At 41.0% G+C, this 15,723-nt stretch overlaps 1 protein-coding gene across 3 annotated transcripts in view; it reads right to left on the reverse strand.

The window, feature by feature from the left end:
• rsrc1 (arginine/serine-rich coiled-coil 1) overlaps positions 1 to 15,723 on the reverse strand; it is a 124,372-nt gene that overhangs the window by 1,921 nt on the left and 106,728 nt on the right. For all 3 annotated transcript variants that reach the window (XM_076873204.1, XM_004543713.3, XM_004543714.5), the window contains exons 8-9: positions 3,636 to 3,742; positions 1,481 to 1,588 (exon numbers count right to left, since the gene is read on the reverse strand). In XM_076873204.1, coding sequence (XP_076729319.1) covers positions 1,481 to 1,588; positions 3,636 to 3,742 — 215 coding nt within the window. The remainder of the gene's footprint in view (positions 1 to 1,480; positions 1,589 to 3,635; positions 3,743 to 15,723) is intronic.

Genomic DNA, 15,723 nt, shown 5'->3' on the forward strand with positions numbered 1-15,723 from the left:
AAACCTGAATTTAGTGAAGTCATGCATGAAATAATTTTCACACATGGATTGGCCACCACAGAATCCAGAATCCATTGATCAATCATAACATAGTCACCAGCTCCAGGTGACTCTACATCCTGAATGAAAATAAATCAGAAGTAAATCAGTTAAGTTTCCCTGTAAGTAAGAGAGCACGACATGGAGTAGTCTGTGCTGCTCGCTGAGACCCATGAGGACAGATTAATGATGCTGAAATACAAGTGAAGTCTTGGGCACCTTACACATCTTATCAGTCCTTTTCTATCTACTCAGCCCTAAATGCACATAAGGAAAACCTTAAAAAAAAACCATGTAACTCTCTTCTTGTCCCATAGGCCTAGGTGGATGTAAAAGCCTGGTTATAGAAAAGACCAACGCATGCGACTTGCATTCACCTCAGTGCTTCACCAGCAGTAATGATATTGATTGCAAGTGGGGTATAAAAACTGCTGCTGCAAGTGCCTGATGAATGAAGGCATCTGTTTATTACAAAGTAACATAATGACTGCGAGGCTGTGAAGCAAGACGCTGAGACACAGGGGGAAAATTGGAAGATCATTTCTATATTCACTGCATGTGTTTGTGTGAGGGTGAGAGATAATGTTGACATGCTGACTATGTGTACATACTGTACATCTATGTGGTGATGTGTCCATTATTATGCAGATTGCAGCGCAAACCCCGGGCATGCCAATCCTTCATTCCTAACCTACGCTGCTTACAGCTGCACTGCATGTTGGCTCCGTGTTAGATTCAGCACCAGTGAGTTCTTGTCTGTCGGCCCTGCGCTGGTGTCACGGTGCTAATGAGGCTGTGTGTGTGGGATGACAGTATCTGAGCTGGGCTAATGGGACTCATCTGTTCTAATTGGAAGTAGAGCTGGAGCTGGAGCAGGGGCTGGGGCCCGCCTGGGGCATATTGCTACCATACATCAGCCTGTCTAAGGGTGTGTATGTGTGCGGATTTGGCTGGGGGGCACTGTGTGTGTATGTAAGATGGTGTGTGTGTGTGTGACGGGGGTTATCTGCATACATCAGAACATAACTTAGTTTCCCCAGTGGAGATAGATGACTGGGAAGCCCCAGGGAGCGTTATTGGAGTTTAAAGTTTTCCTTCTCGTTTTTCATCGTTGGTCGGCAGAAGAGGAGGAGGTGGTGATGTAAGGCGGCACTAAACTGCTGTAGCACAGTGTCCTGCTTGCTATATGCAGGAGTGGTGTATCTAGTGGTGATGACAGCAGCAGCATTTTTAACATAAAAACTTTACAAAGTTTGTCCACAAATCGATAAATTCAAGCGACACAAATGACAAGATCAACTTCAGCGATGCCTCAGGATTAGAAACTCCTCACTGGCTCGGAGGCTGTTAAAAAGTTGGCTTTTATGGAGAAGAACGACAGCTTGTGGGTCATACTGTAGCAGAGGAAAACAGCAGAAGGGTTTGCCTGGTGAGAACTTACACTTGGATGAGCAAGCGTGTCAGTGTCGCTGTATACTATTGATGTGGGAAGTGTGACGTCCTGCGAATATGCCCTCTCTGGCTCCTGCTTCACCTCAGGCAGCTCAGTCTGTACTCACAGGAATACACAAAAGCGCACATACAAAATTTAAAATGAGCACAGAGACTTGCCTGAGTGTACAAAAAAAAAGTTCAATGAATTACAAAAGTTCCAGAAAGGTCCAGAGGACTAAAACAAAAACTTTCACAACTGCAGTTTCAGGATTCCTACAAACAATGTAAAAAAAAAACACTATATAGATTTGAATATACAGAACATGTACAGACTATATATGCACAATTGTGTGATAGAAAACAATCATTAAATGCAATATGTCACTTCTCCAGCAGATGGCAGTGAAACCCTGGCCTAATGCAGTATATCTGAGGAAAGCAGAGTACTGATAAGCATCAGCTTGTATCCTGAATGCAATACATTTATCTGTGCATGTAATAAGGCAGTGTGATATCTTATATATTCATCCGAGGATGTCAGCCAGCTTGTGTCTTGTGTGAGGCATCAAATAAGCAGAAAGACAAGTCCACATAGGTCTATTAAGCTCTTTTTGCGCTGGTGATTACTGAAGTTTAAAATCTGGAAATATAAAAATATTAAAACACAGCTTTGTGACAGGTGAGCCTGGCCGGTCAAACAGCAACAACACACGCATGTTGTTAATGTTGTTGCAGTTACAGACACGTAACGTACACGTATTAGGACGAAGGCTCTCTACTAGATTTTCATCTGTACAGTCAAAGCTGATAGAAGGAAATGTGACTATCCATTTACTTAAAGCTATTGTCCTTGTTGTTAAGATGACATGTCAAAATGTTTGCGTTGCAAAGTCCATTCATGTTTCAAACACTTCTAATACCAGTCTCAGAGCAAAGGATTACTCAGCTGGAAAGATCCATTTCACAATAATTTGGCAGGATAAACAAATCCAAGCGAGATCTAAAACATGCCGATTAATAAGCACCATGCTGTGCCAAATATCTGATAGTAAAAGCAGTCATTATATTTTCCCGGGAACAATATGCTGAATTCACATTTTTTACTCAATGAAACTTGCTTAAAAGGGGAGAAATATTTCTTATGAGCTACGGGACCAGATGTTTAAGGTTTCACTGGGTTCTCCTCATTAACAGTTAATTATATACCATTAATAAACTCCACTCACAGATACACTACTATAAATACCAAATCCACTTCACAAGAGGGAGCGAAGATATGCCGAAATACATTTCAATTATGGGCAAACATATTTGGAGATTTTGGGACAACATAGTTTAAATGGGTCAATTATCTGTGTATTTAAAAGAACAGTATATATATATAGCCAAAATACACATAAATAATATGAATTATTAAGATCTATCAGTAATACTTGACTCAAAATTGCCCCAAAAGAAGAGCTGGTTTAAACTTGAACTAAAATACAACTAAAACCTGAGTGTTCTTAAAAACGCAACTCATTAAAGAAACATTTTCTTTATCAATTTAAATAAAATAAAATATTGTAGTTCATCTTTTAAAATTGATCCTGGTAAATTTATGTGAAAGGCGTTCTAAACAGAAAGCATACTTTGCATGTGCAACCTGTGCAGCCTGCTGGTGCCAGAGCACGCTGGCTCAGTCCATTTCAAATTGCAACCACACGGGTCTTGACCTTTGTCAGACTCACCAAGCTATGTCACAAAAGTCTGTGCAGGCTTGCTGTCACATGTTGTCGCCTATCTTTTCAAAAGAGCCATGAGCCCCAACAAATCGAATTCCTGCTCCTTTGGAGACACGAACATTTCAATAATGACTTCTGTGTTTTGTCTGCATCTGCACAACCAGAGGGGGGAGAAAGAAACAGAGAGGGAGACAGAGGATGGCTGTTGCCTGCTGTGGCTTTTGTGTGGGTGCTGCCGCTTTGGAGGCGGCGGAACAGTGGAGCGTCTGATGAAACCGTCTCAGGTCGGAACAAACAGCGCTGAATGGGAATGTTTGATTTGGTCTGGGCTGTCTCTGGACAGACGGCACAGCATTGCAGAGAGGGAAATTCAATAAGAGATGGAGTGAAAAGCTAGAGACAGTGAGGGGCAGGGAGAGAAAGACAGACAGAACGCACCTTTATTTCATCCCTGGATGATTTGAAAGCCTGAGGAACAAAAGAATCACTCTCGATGGCCTCAATGTCCTTTATCCTTCGCACTTGCTCCTCCAGAGAAGTTCCCTCTGAAACACATGTAACACAGAAGATATGAACAAAAGCACACACACACATGTACACAGACACACACGTGTGTGTCAGCCAATCCTTGTCATGTTCTGAAAGGCACCAGATTTCATGTGGATTGGGCTATGGCTCTTTATAATGCCCTTTGACACATACAATATCAAATATCTGATATTCCCCTATTTTAATCTTGGCCTCCATGAAAAAAGGAGCCTTGGCTTAGCCAAGGGCAAAGAGTTCCTACAAAAGCCAGCAGGGGAAAAAAAAATACTAACAGGATAATAGCCAGACAGTGAATTACACTCAGATAATGCATTCTAAAATAATCAAAAATATGAACACAAACTCACTGCAATGGAATTTCATTATGGAGACTAAATGTGATTAGGTTTCATACAGTTTTCATGCATCAGAAAGTATTTTGCTCGGGCTTGTCCAATCAAACAAAGAGACACAAAGGGTTTCAATAAATTACTCTTGGATATAAACACACCAGGATTCTGCATATCAGATAATAAAATCATTTCAAGAATTCGAGAGCAGTCTTTGTAGCGTAGGAGGGCAAAAATAGGTGTGCCGGGAAAGTTAGCGACGGGAAAAAAAAGAAGAAGAAGAAAAAAAAAAGAGAAAGTCTGAATGCCGCTATTATTCTCTGCCTGTCAATCTTTCTACTGATCAGTCAATATTCATCCCTCTCTCCCCCATCCATCCGTCCTCTCCTGCACTCTCCCATCTCTCTATCTGTCAATCCAGCAGACATCCATGTTTCTCTGCAGCACTGATGTAGGCTGTGTCGTGAAAAGAAGTACACAAATGTGAACACACACACACACACAGAACGGGATACAAGTGCTTCGGCATGCATAGGTGTTCGCAAACTTACATACTTACACTTGTGGCTTGCATAAATCTGTCCATACTACACACTCGCTCACACACACTCTCACTTTGTGCATTTGGAGCTAATAGCGGGAATTAATTCAATCCATTAGCAGCTACAGAAAGGGTGTCACAACAGATATTCATGGCCCTGGTGTTTAATGAATAAATGAATATTTGTTCCAGCTTTCACAGCAAAGCATCACACGCTATCAAACACATACACATACATACACAGGCGCATACACGTGCGCACACACACACACCCTATTAAAGTTCATAATAGCACTCAAACAAACTCGGTTTTGATTTTAATGCAGTCCAGAATTGGACAAGTGAGTGACAAGTGGAATTAAGCCTTCCTATATGACAGACTATCAGCTTGTCATCCTGTGCGGGAAGATGCGAGCGTAGACGCACTGCACAGCAGCTCCAAAAATAGTCATTACCTTGACTGGGCTGCTAGATGAAGTCTGAACACTGGCCCAATATCCTCTTCAAGACTGTGGCCTGTCCTTCACACCACTATCACACCACAGCTCGCTGCACGAGCATCCGCGCGCTCGCATGAAAACTAATGCCTGTGACTGGCCGACAATTAATTCAGCACATTAATTCGCTTTTTTTTTTTAATTACCCCATCTCTATTGTCCTTTGAGCATGAATGCCCTATATAAACAATCACCACACAAACAGCTACACTGACATGTATCCGCACACATACACACACTCCATATCTGCTAGCATCTCCTTGTCAGGCCCGTCTGTTGCTGGGCTGTCCGTGCGCGCTGCAGGAATCCATTAAGAGCTCAGACTTTTTGACAAACACATTATTGGTAGATAAAATGACTTCCATATGCTGTTTGTCAGATGTCAGCGGGAAAAGATATGTATTTCATGAGAAAATCCAAAATAATGGACTTTGAGTGCGGGCCTAGCAAGCTCAGAGGCAGACAAAAATCAATACTCTAGCTGGGTGAGCGCACTCTGCAGCTCGGAGAGGTCAAAGTTGATATTTAATATTGACACATTATCTGGCAAATTAATTTAACAGGTCGACTCGATTGTCACCGCATTAGGAACGCGTCTCTGTCAGCGATGAGAGGAGGATGAAGTGAAAGCAGATAGAGAGAAAGCAGATGCAGAAAATGAGACGGGAAGGAGAAGGAACAAAAGTAGACACAATTAAATGCGCAGTATGCACTGCTTTAAATTAAGTTATTTCTTTATCTCTCGGTGGCATCTGTCTGGATTCTCAAATGCACTCCAACCATTACTTTGACCGAGGAAATGAAATAAAAATCAGTCAATAAACTTTTCTCATGCATCTGCAGATTTGAATAATGGATAGTGACAAACCAATGTATGTCAGCATGCGTTTGTGTCCTTGCATGATTACATCCACACGAGTGTGTGTGTGTGTGTGTGTGGGCGCTCTTAGGAGTCAGAAAACTAACTTACCGTCTCATTACTGAAATTAGTTAGATAGACAGCAGTGCTGATGAGTGGCTCAGAATCAATAGGCTATTGTTCGCTCTAAATAGCTGTTTGTCCACTTCATTGATTAAGACCCAAAGACGGGGAGAGAAAATCAAACCAGCAAATGGAAACAGATTTCCGCTCATCTCCTTCAGCCTTGAAGACGAGAGCGCTAAGCAGCAGTTGCGCCTCACTGCCAGAAGAGGGGACTCTTCAACAACACATGCCCACATGAGAGTCGAAGCCCTGGGCTATGGCAGCATTGTCTTTGTATACTTGACTTCGGTCTGCTGTTTGTCAATCAGGAACAGTGGAGCTGAATATATTACTGCTGCTGATTAATTCCAGTAACTGACTGACCTAGCGTGTCTGCCAAAGCACCATAGCACTTGTTTTGTAAATAAATAAATAAAAAGGAAAACAAAATGCTTGTTTAATTGCATTGTTGTAAAGTGCGGCAAATCTTTGGAATAATAAGGCAGGGAAATTAAAGGCGGTTAATGATTTTATTAAAATCAATAGGCCAACCGAGCTCCTGTGTTTATGATGGGTAGTATAATGTGAGACGAGCAATACATGTATTTGTGATCTGCCAGAAAAAAAAAAGTCGATTATAATTTTTAATATTTAATCAAAAAATAAAGCATTTCAAAAAAAAAAAAAAAAGATTCAAATTGACACAAAGTAAATTTTATCCCGGTTTATTTTTTGACACAACAGTTATTTCTCAAATCCCTACAAGACGTCTGAATGAACATTTATCCAACTTTTGCATCCCATGCCCGACTTTCAGATGTGCACGTAAACGTGCTTGCACATCACAGCATCTCTCAGTGTCCCAGGTTTCAATAATGCGCCTCTCTCTCCTCTGCCCCCCTGCACCGCACTAAAGATGTGTAATTCAATGCTCAATTTAGGCCTGTCTCGGTGGAGATTTTTTTGCCTGCTAATTGATAGAAATTAAGCCATTAATCAAGCCACTAGCCATCATTCAACCCAGGGAAGATGAATACAAACTTTCATAATAACCACCTTCCCCATTTTAGCCCTCATTAGCATTAATTTTTAATGTAATTATGCTATTCTTTTACACTGAGCTCATAAATTACTGCTCTTTTGTTGCTGGCTGGCCTTGTAAAATCCAAAGTAATGCTTTGTAGTCTGATCTTTAAGGCAATTACTGGCTTCTTCACTCTTTTATCTCCCTGCATTTCCAATAACCTGCTCTCTAATGATTTATCTCCGCTGCACCCCCCCTCCCTCCCCCACCATCATCCCCTTCCTCACTCTTTCTCTAGCTCTGCACCAGCGGCCAAATGCCCAGCTGCCAGCCTCCGCCTCCAATCCCCCATCCGCCCACATTCTCCCCATCTCTTTTCAGCAGCCCCAGATACATTTGGGGATGCACAAAAACGCATGCACGGATGCTTGCCTCCGCCAGCTTAACTGTATTAACGCACCACACTCACACGTGTATGAGGACATCCAGACAGTGTGTGTGTGTGTGTGTGTGTACACAGCAACTTTGTTTACTATCTCCTTAAAGTAATTTTCCATCTCACCCATCATTAGTAAATATCCAGCTCCAGCAATGGCGACAACACCCAGGGAATGCCAAGGTAAGAGACTGCCGCTGCATCTCTCTCTCTCTCGGCTGGTCTCCTGTGGGTCTTACCTGTAGGCTAACTGCTCTTGTTTATGTAACCCCTGAGCTGAGCAAACTCACACATGATCGCATGCACGCACACAGGCACACACTCGCCGAGCTTGGCATCAAACAGCTGAGTTAAGCTTAGCAGGGCTGTGTGCTGGGGGCGATAGAGGGGCTCCGGTCTGGCCCTGTTCTCAGCAGCAGCATCCTGGCTGCATCAAAGTCTTTACTGTATGATTCTCCGGGCCCAAACAACAGGCTGCTCCGATGCATAACTGGGAATTGGACTAAATAACAACAACAGGAAAAAAAATAAATAACCAAAAGGTTACTTATTAAAATTGTCGGCACAAATTGACTGTCTGGAAGACGTTTTGCTTTGCGGATGTGGATATTGGTGTTGCTGCTAATGAGATATTTTGTCCTGTCCTGCTCGGGACCAGAAGCACAGACTCAGACCTATTGTTTTACTTACGGATTGAAAGCAAAACAAGCAGCTTAGGTTATTAAAAAAAGGTGTCCTGTGTGGGCCTTGGTTGGGTAATACTTTTAGACTGTATCGATTACAGAACACTGACAGGTTCTTATGTTAGCCCTGGAAATGTATCAAGTGGCTAATGAGCAGCTATTAGACCCATTGATTTGCTGATTTCAATTGATAGCTAGCAGGCCAAAGCTGCACGTCAATATTTGCATAACTAATACCCTGCAGCTTAAGGCACCAAAAAAAAAAAAAAGAGAGAACTCTATGAGTGAGGAGGACAGAAAAGAAAGACAGAATAAGAGAAATGAAGAGACATACTGAAAGCGAGAAAGCGTGGAAATGAGGATAATGAGAAATGACAAAAATAGATCAGCAACATCCTTTGTGTGAATTTGTTGATTATAAGGCAGCAGACCACCAAATGTGGCGTTACAACAATGACAAAATGTGATGCTGATGCCTGTCTGATGCCTGTGGCGGCCTGGGGTCAACAGGTTAAAAAAAAAAAAAAAGGAAAATTGTGACACTCTGAGCCAGATGTCCCGAGTCTGTCCCTGGGGGTGTGTGCGTATATGTATATATGAGTTTGTAAGTGAGCAGGGAGATGTCCACTGACAGAGCAGGTGGCTAAGCTAGTCTAATGTGGTTTCCCATGAGACCACACACACAAAATGCAGTCACTCATATGTTACCCCCCACCACCCCCTTTCAAAAAAAGCCACGTCTTTATAAACCCATGTCCTCCAACAATGCGCCATCCACCACAGTACAAACACAGGCCAAGTGATCCCCTGCGGTGCTCAACTTGTTATCAGTGTTGACCGGTCTCTGGAGTTTTCTGTCCTGTCAGCTCCTGTCACAGTCATCAAGAGCCTGTCACACATCACTAATACTCAGCTGTCTGACTAAAACCACCCTGATAGAAACACTAAGGTGAAACTTAGCAAACCATATATGATTGTTTTCTTTGGATCAAACAGCATCGAATAAAATTTGACCTTGGCATTACATGTGATATGTTTATATGATCTTATGTGATATCTATTTGGCACGAGGAAATGAAGAGCAGCTGGTGACTGAGTGTCTCTCTTTCTCACACACACACACACACTTTGTAGCGTCTCCTGCTGATAGTGATCTCCCACTCTCCAGTCAATAAAGGTCTGAATGATGAATTAAAGACCCAAACAACCTGCTAATGACAGGATGACATGGCAGCCACGCGCCACGCTTGGCTATCTCCTTCCACATCTCCATTCCTCCCTCTATACTCACCCATCTCTCCTCTGCCATTCAACCCCCATTCTGCTCATCTATCCTTTTAACTTCCTTTCCTCAACTGACCCGGCTGTCTATATAATGTACTGTATAATCCTGCTGCTACGATTAATTTTATGTGCTTAGCCTCTTTTGGTGGCCTCTGCCTATAACGAAACAGACAGATTACAGTCTATGTTTCTGTCCATGCATCAATCATGCTGCGATGCGCATTGACTTTAATTATAAGGAATGATGCTGCATCTACCTGTTTGATTCTAGAATTAAGTGAACGCTCATAAAAACCTACACAATGTTTGTTTTTATGTGTGTATGTGATTTTGCCTTCAGAGCTGCCTCCACACCACTACACCACCATTGTGGATACAAGGTAGGATGGCTCCACGACGCTTCTGTTGTTTACACCAAATTCTGACCCTACCATCCAACAAACTCATCAGATCAGGCAACAATTATCATTTTTGCCAAACAACAAACAACTGGAGCTTTAGTTTGATCTTCTCTGACAGGAGCGGCACCCAGCATAGTCCTCTGCTGCTGTAGCGCATCTGCGTCCAGGTTCAATACCTTGTGCATTCAGAGATGCTCTCTTACAGACCTCGCTTGTAACGATATGAGTTATTGGTGCATTTTCTCACAGAGAACTGCTGCTGACTAGATATTCTGTCTTTTACAGACCGCCCTGTGTAAACCTTAGAGATGGTTGTGCATAAAAAGTCCCAGAAGATTGGAGGTTTCTGAAATACTCAGACCAGCTTTGATGCCAACAACCATGCCACATTCACAGTCACTTAAATCACCTCTCTTCCTCACTCTGATGCTCGTTTGAACTTCAGCAGGTAATCTTGGCCATGTCTACATGCCTATATGCATCAAGTTCCTGCCATGTGATTGGCTGATTATATATTTGTGCTAATATCAAACTGGTTATTCAGTGTTTGTACATGTATGTCATGCAATCCCAGTATCATTCAAAACACTATCATAACTAAAAAAAAAAAAAAACGCTTTGAGAAAAGTAGAAAGGTGTTAAATTAATGCCCACCCATTAACAATTTTTCTGAGAATTATAATATTAATGAAAAACATCTAACATCTCAATCATAAAATACTTAAATTTAATCTGGCAATTAAACTTTAATCAGAAAACTAGAGGAGAATGTTTTTTTTTTGTTGACATTACACCTTTCCCTCTCAGGGTTGTAACTTTTATTTTGTAAGACAGATTTTTAAAAAGTGTGCTAATATGTTAGCTATTTATCTGAAATACCTAATCAAGTCCTGCAGGTTCCTGCTGACTTGACTATGCAATGCTGGTACAAACAAAGTGCAATAACTAAAACCAGGTGAGTGCTTTTCTCTTGTTGTGAGTGTGCGTGTTAGTGAGGGGGAAAAAAAATAGTGTGAGTGTTAGTCGATGTTCTGAGTCTGGGCAGCATCACAGAATCTCATTAAATAGTGAAGCTTTCACAGGCTGACTGGTGAAATCTTCAAGATCACTGCCACTTTCTCTGCTGTCAGTCCCATATGGGGGGGATTGGTGGCATTCCAGTTTATCACAGGACTGGAGCATAGAGCATAGTTTAGCATAGAACAGGGCTGTGCTGCTTGTATGGACTTTGCTATTTTAGGGATATTGTCAGTATAGTGTACAAAAGGATTTCCCAAGAAACTTGGCGATGTAGTTAGTGAGGAAAAATGAATTTAAGACCATACTCGGATGAAAATGCATTCAACAAATACTGTATCTCCACTGAATACAGAACAGGAGATAGACATGTAAATATAATTACAAATATATATATATATATTTAGAGAGAGAGATGAAGGCCTGTATACTTTAAATATATTTCAAATGTTTTTCATTTCGTACTTTTCAGTAACCGGGAGTAGAATAATTGCCAATCCATCTGTGAGTCTCAAGCGCTTTATTAAGCACAGTGCTGTTTTAGTGTGATTAGAAATACAGAGTCCAGCCCTGCCCTTTACCAGAAATAACAAGGATTTGACTGCATTAACTTGATTTTAAACTAGAATGTGTGTGTGCATGTGTGTGTGTGTCGAAAAAAAGTGCAGCGCTCTCCATTTTTCAATCCCAGGCTGGTCAGCAGCTCTTTTATGAACAACTCTATAATTACAGAAACACCAAGCAACTAATTACTTAATTGGAGCAAGGTCTTTAAAATGAAAGTGATGTAATCAGAATCCTGGAAACAGACTCAAACACTGGTACATGACCACATGCCCGCCCACACACACACACACACACACACACACACACACACACACACACACACACACACACACGTGACCTACAGTGTTCTTGACATGTAGCCATCAAGCAAGCAGCTCTTTTCCCTTAGTTGAGTTGTAATGGAGTCTCCCTTTGAGTCTGCTGGCTATAGCTCTGTGAGTGAGTGTGTGTGTGTGTGTGTGTGTGTGTGTGTGTGTGTGTGTGTGTGTGTGTGTGTGTGTGTGTGTGTGTGTGTGTGTGTGTGTGTCTGTCTCAGGGTCCTGTTTGTGTGGTCTGCTACAAACTATATTAGTAAAGGTCATGGCAGTGTGTGTATGTGTGTGAGTGTGTCTGAGTAGCAATTAATTAGGCAAATGTCCTCCTACCTCCTCCTCTCTTGACCTCAGTTGTAGACTAATAACCTTGGCACTGTGAAGAACATTACTCTCCTTTATTCCAGATTATTGGAGGGAATCATGCAAAATAACTAAACAAAAGTGACATTTTCATTTCGAAGTACATCCCAAACCCCTCGCTGTATATGACTCTAATTATCTAAATTAAAGGAAGGAAATGCATGAATAGATTTCTGACTCTAGTGTCTAGTCAATTCGAGATTTCTATAAACAGATACCTGCATATGACCAATTTTAATTTGACTGAAAGCTTTCTCATTTCTCTTTGTAGTCCGAGTAGTATTTACCAATTTGTGTCTCAGTGGGATTTAGGAACATGCAAGCAAATGGTCTCTTAGCTTTTTAAATTTATCTACATTTATATTCAGACATTTAGACACACACTGTGCAACAAGTCTTGGCACAGACAGCAGTTATCTGTTGTGTAGATATCCGCTGGATACACTGTAAACCCCACGAAACTGGCAATAGACAGACACAAAAGCGGTCTGTTGTCCTGATTAAGTCAGTCCTAAAATGTTTAATTCCTGTCAGCTATATAGTGTGAGTAAGGGGTTAGAGAGACAATTCCCATGTCTCACCAGTCTAAAGCTGTCCTGATGCTAATGGGGGAAAATGTCGCTAAATAAGCTACAGGAGCAAGACTATCACGAAACCACGCCACCGTGTTTTTCTCATAGTCTTAAAGACCAATAATAATAATAATAATAATAATGATAATAATAATATGTTCCAAAAACCGTCCTGGTGCATGATTGATTATAGCCAATGGCAACTAAAGGGCTTGTCAAAAAATTATGAAAAAAACTGTTAAAAATTGGAATTTCAAGAGGTCAGTAAAGCTCCTGTTTCAACTGTTTCATTAAAGTATTAAACATAAATGTTGACCTGGCCGGCGACTGCCTGATAGCCACATTAGCTTTCTGCTCAGTTAAGGTAGCAGCTATGGCTAATAATACAATGACAACAAATAATGTAGGAGCTAGGTAGCAAAGCTTATGTATGTAATGTTAATTTAAAAGGAGAACACAATTACCTGGGCCTAAACTATTTGTGTTTCTCTTCAAGTCCCAGACTGAAGCTGAGAAAAGTCTCCCAGCAGCTACAGACAGTACGAACATGGATGCAGATCGATGCAAAGCGCCTTAACCCTGCATTCTATCTGAAGAACACCAGATGGCGATAGCTGTGGTTACAAAAAGATTTGCTATCATAGAGAAATCTCTGTATGTGTGTGTGTGTGTGTGTGTGGGGGGGGGGGACAAAAACCTTTCAGCCTTGACCTCTATAAACACTCTCCAGCTGAGTTTATGATCTCAGTCATTGATGGTGTGTTCCTGAATAAGTGGGAATTTCCAAGTTAACACACGGAATTTGAATCTGGAAAGCCCCCTCAACTTGGAAATAAATAAAAGAAAGACAGAAACTGATCAATATTAAAAATGACTCCTGAATTACAAACAGAGCCTCTCCCCTCACTAGCAGCTGCAACCTCCCCAGCAACCGCTGAGTTAACAGTCCAATATGGCGACAGTGTTCGTAAACAGCAGTAAAACTGTAAAACTTATGCTTCCTGCCACTGTTGTGTATTTGTAACTCACAAATTAAGCACTGATCAATCTCTATCAGTGAATGTGTTTGCATGCACACCAAAACAAGTATTATGCTGTATTTCCTGTGATACCTGAATGGCTGCTTAATCACCAAAATAAATCCCGTTTTCCCTCTTTTTTTTTTTTCGGGAATGGCATCACTCCTTACTTCCAACCTCAGAGTTCAGAGGCATCTGAACATTATTGTAGGTTACGCTGAATATAAAATTTTTGAAAGTCTATTTTGAAAATCTTGGACATACTATGTTTCAAACTGGTAGATTATCAGTGCATGAAACCACACAAGTGTCATTGACTAATGACTTGTCAATCACAAGTTGCTTGACAGTCATTCAGTTTGACAGTCAGACCTGCCCCTCCTCATCACATCCAGGCTTTCACTGCTCATGAGTTTGTGGGTCGATACTGTTTTAATTAAAAAAATTGAAACTATGTTTCAAAATGGAGAATTACTTGTGGTATGCTCATTAATTAACGACTTATAACTGACAAGCTCCTAGCCAATAAGCAAACAATTTTCATAGTAAGACCTGTCTCTCCTCATCACAACTGTTCTTTTTTATTGTTTTAAACCAAGATGGCGACTGTAGTATTGAAAGTTTTATCAAGTTTATTCATCAGTGTATTATTACTAGAGATGGACCGATCCGATATTACGTATCGGTATCGGTCCGATACAGACCTAAATTACTGGATCGGATATCGGAGAAAAATAAAAAATGTAATCCGATCCATTAAATATCACGAAAGCACCTCACAAAACTTGCAACACGCCGTAACTCACCTCAGAACGTTAGCCGGTCGGAGCAGTATGCATCACGTGATAGAGCGGCTGTGGCATGCGGGACCTGTCGGTGGTCTGGATAGCATTTGGAGCTTCGCTAGCAACCCGGCATTTCATCTCCGACAAAGTTATCCCCGAGAGAAGTAAAGCAAGTGTGTAAGTCCATCTCTGAATGTTTGTAAAGCATTCCTGCCTTAAGCTTAACAAGCGACTGCCTCTTCTTGCTGCTACTTCAATCATGAAACTGCTTAATGATCAGTTGATCGGCTTTTCTGTCGCGAGTCCGTGTCTCTAGTTTGTTTTTGGCCCACTTTGCACCAGAAAGAGGAAACCAGCGGCTGAACAACAGCAGCACGTTTAAGCTTGATAAGCTGTTGTTAGAATGTATTTAATATTTCTTTCTACACCAGGATCTTTTCCTACGTAGCTGACGCTGGTAACTGAGCAGGGGCGGATCTAGCAAAGTTTAGCCAGGGGGGCCGACAGGGCATTAACAGGGAAAAGGGGGCACAAAGACATACTTTTCTTTCTTATTCTCATTTAAAATGTCTAGCTTTTAATAAATAATTATCTGACACCCAAAGTTTTAATTTGATGTAAAATGAATAGAAGTCAATTACTGTATATAGTAACTATTAAGTCTAATATACTCTAGTAAGCTATAGTACTTTTTCCTTTGGGAAGGTACCATCTGTGCAGTCTGCAATTTTGTTGAAGAAAGATGTTGAATCTATTTAATATTTCTTGAAAAATAATTGATTTCTGTGCATTTTTTTTCACACCGCATCAAATTAAGGTTGATTACGTCGATTAAGCATCATGAGGGGGAGCGTGAGGGGTGGTTCCCTATTTTTTATTTATTTATTTTTGTTGTTGCTGGGAGTTGGAACCCTATTAGTTAGGTTGCTTAATATTTATGCTAAGTACTCTTTAAAATACCAGAATAGGGAGGATGGTGTAGGTTTAAGTTTATTAGATTGATCAGTATTGCTGAACTATGAAATATTTTTTTTTGCATACAGGTATAACAGAATAGCTTTAGTGTAGTTGTTGTTTTAAACTTGAGTATGAACTTATACAAAATGCCGCAAGATATTTTAAAAAACAGTTTTGTTGATTAAAAAAACACTATATCGGATTCATATCAGTATCGGCAGATATCC

This window comes from Maylandia zebra, linkage group LG14 (genome assembly GCF_041146795.1).
Source record: "Maylandia zebra isolate NMK-2024a linkage group LG14, Mzebra_GT3a, whole genome shotgun sequence".
NCBI lineage: Eukaryota > Metazoa > Chordata > Actinopteri > Cichliformes > Cichlidae > Maylandia > Maylandia zebra.